This window comes from Camelina sativa, chromosome 1, assembly GCF_000633955.1.
Source record: "Camelina sativa cultivar DH55 chromosome 1, Cs, whole genome shotgun sequence".
In the NCBI taxonomy this organism is placed as follows: Eukaryota; Viridiplantae; Streptophyta; class Magnoliopsida; order Brassicales; family Brassicaceae; genus Camelina; species Camelina sativa.
Window position 1 is genome coordinate 17,851,963 of NC_025685.1, and position 2,108 is coordinate 17,854,070.

A 2,108-nucleotide genomic window follows, 5' to 3' on the forward strand; every position below is an offset into this window, starting at 1 on the left:
TATGATAAACTGGTAGTCAGCTAAATTATCATGGGGAAAATAACAAAATAAAACTTCATATTTGCATAATTCATGAAATAAAATCTCAAATGAGTAATTATCTATGTGTGACGTTGCTTGAGTTGTTTTAGACACATAAAAATAAAGTCTAGGATTTGTAAAATACTTAATACTACTATACTAGACGTTAATGTGTTTCTTCCTTCACAATTCCAAATTCAAAAATCCCAAAAAAACGATTTAATCTAGTATTAGGAGAATTTCGAGGTTTCATTTGACTTTCATCGAAAAAACAATCAAATACACATGAACCTCTTTACCTTCCCAATCATCATTTAGTAGAAACTAGTTCCAACAACGACACTTGTTTCAAAAAAAAGTTTACAAGTAGCATTTACCACATGCATAAATTAGATAAAGACTTGAAAGCTTCTCACATTTTCTATAAATTGACTGAACTGTTTCTTACCCCCATCACTCACAAATCGTTATGTTCTTTACTTAGAAACTACCAACTTTTGTATTTCATCTTTCTTTCAGCAATGGCGTCGTCGACAGATGTCAAGTTCACGTGCTATGTTGGCAACCTTGAGTCGGACACAGATGAAAAAGATCTTGAGAATGCATTTTCTCAGTTTGGCGACGTCATATATTCTAGAGTTCGATAATCTTTTTCACTTTTCCCGCATTGGTATTGAATGAATTCTTGATTCATCTATAATATATATTTTTTTTCTTTCTTTGTTTGACAGGTCATTTACGAAAGAGATGATGAGGATTATGATTATGACTATGATTATGATTCTGACTACGAATGTGCGTTTTCGGTCTCCATGACAATAAGAAAGGTATATGGATTTGTTAGTTTCAAAGATGAGAAATCCATGAAAGATGCCATCAGGGGAATGAACGGTAAGAAGCTCGGTTCAAAGACCATTAATGTGCAAGAGTCTCACTCATCTCGGAGGAGTCGTCTTCCTGCTGGACGTGCTGGTTCAAAAAGGGTTTAGATCAAATATGGTTATATACGAAATATAAGAAATAAGGTGTTAAAGTCCTTGTAACCAATAATGATCAATCAATATTTATTGAAGGTTGGTGCTTTGAATAAAATAGTACAATTGAGAAGTTTATTCATAAAATCTCTCTTTTATTTTTCAAATACATGGAAACATATTGACATGATAAAAATTAAAATGAATATTAAATCTTGAAATAATGAATTATTATCATTATTCTCCAAGTAAGTATCATATCATACTATCATTTGTGAAATGGAGGCATAAAAAAATAAATATGATGAACTTAAGTTTTCTTTATAATTAATGAAATGATTTTGACATGCTATTTTAAGAAAATAAAAATGATATTGACTTGCATAAAATAAATCTTAAATCTGGAAAATAATAATTTCTATCCATTATGAATATTTAGTTGACTAATTAGGAACCATTTAATATTTTGTTAAGAGCATGGAGATTTGCTTGTATATTTTGTATTTTTTTGTTTCTTGAAATTTCACACATTTTTTTCTAGAAAATTGTAATTAGCTTGAGATCATGTACAATGCTTTATGAACTATCATAAGGATCATGAACTAATGTCAACCACCATATCCTTATACTCTTTTGTTGAATTGGATTATACAATATGATTATCATTGACTTTATTGATGATTTGTGATTCATGATAGATTTTTCACTAACCAATTTAGTTATGATTTTCCTAATTGAAATATTGTATGGGTGGTTAAGTGTTACAACACCAAATCACCTTCGGGTGGTATTGGAGGCGAGAATGTGAAAGAATTTATTAGAAAAGAATTAATGACATAATTCATAGATTTTCTTGTATCGTAAAAGATTTTCAAATCTTTCTTTGTGATTCTAACTACTATAATTTGTATCATTTTATTAGATTTGAATAGAATTTTAATAGAATTGAAAATGGATAAATTCTTCTAGTTTCCATCTAACGTAGAAAATAGCAGACTAGTTTCAAACAACATAAACAAATTGAAAATGGATAAATTCGCTCCTTCATCCTCTATCCACGAAGGCTAGGAGTTAAAAATTCAACAGAAACAAACACTACAATAGTTTATTAGA

At 29.3% G+C, this 2,108-nt stretch overlaps 1 protein-coding gene across 1 annotated transcript; it reads left to right on the forward strand.

The window, feature by feature from the left end:
- Positions 543–1,010, forward strand: LOC104709307 (glycine-rich RNA-binding protein GRP2A-like). The gene is made up of 2 exons (XM_010425947.1): positions 543–659; positions 753–1,010. Exons 1-2 carry the CDS (start codon positions 543–545, stop codon positions 1,008–1,010), a joined length of 375 nt encoding a protein of 124 aa, XP_010424249.1.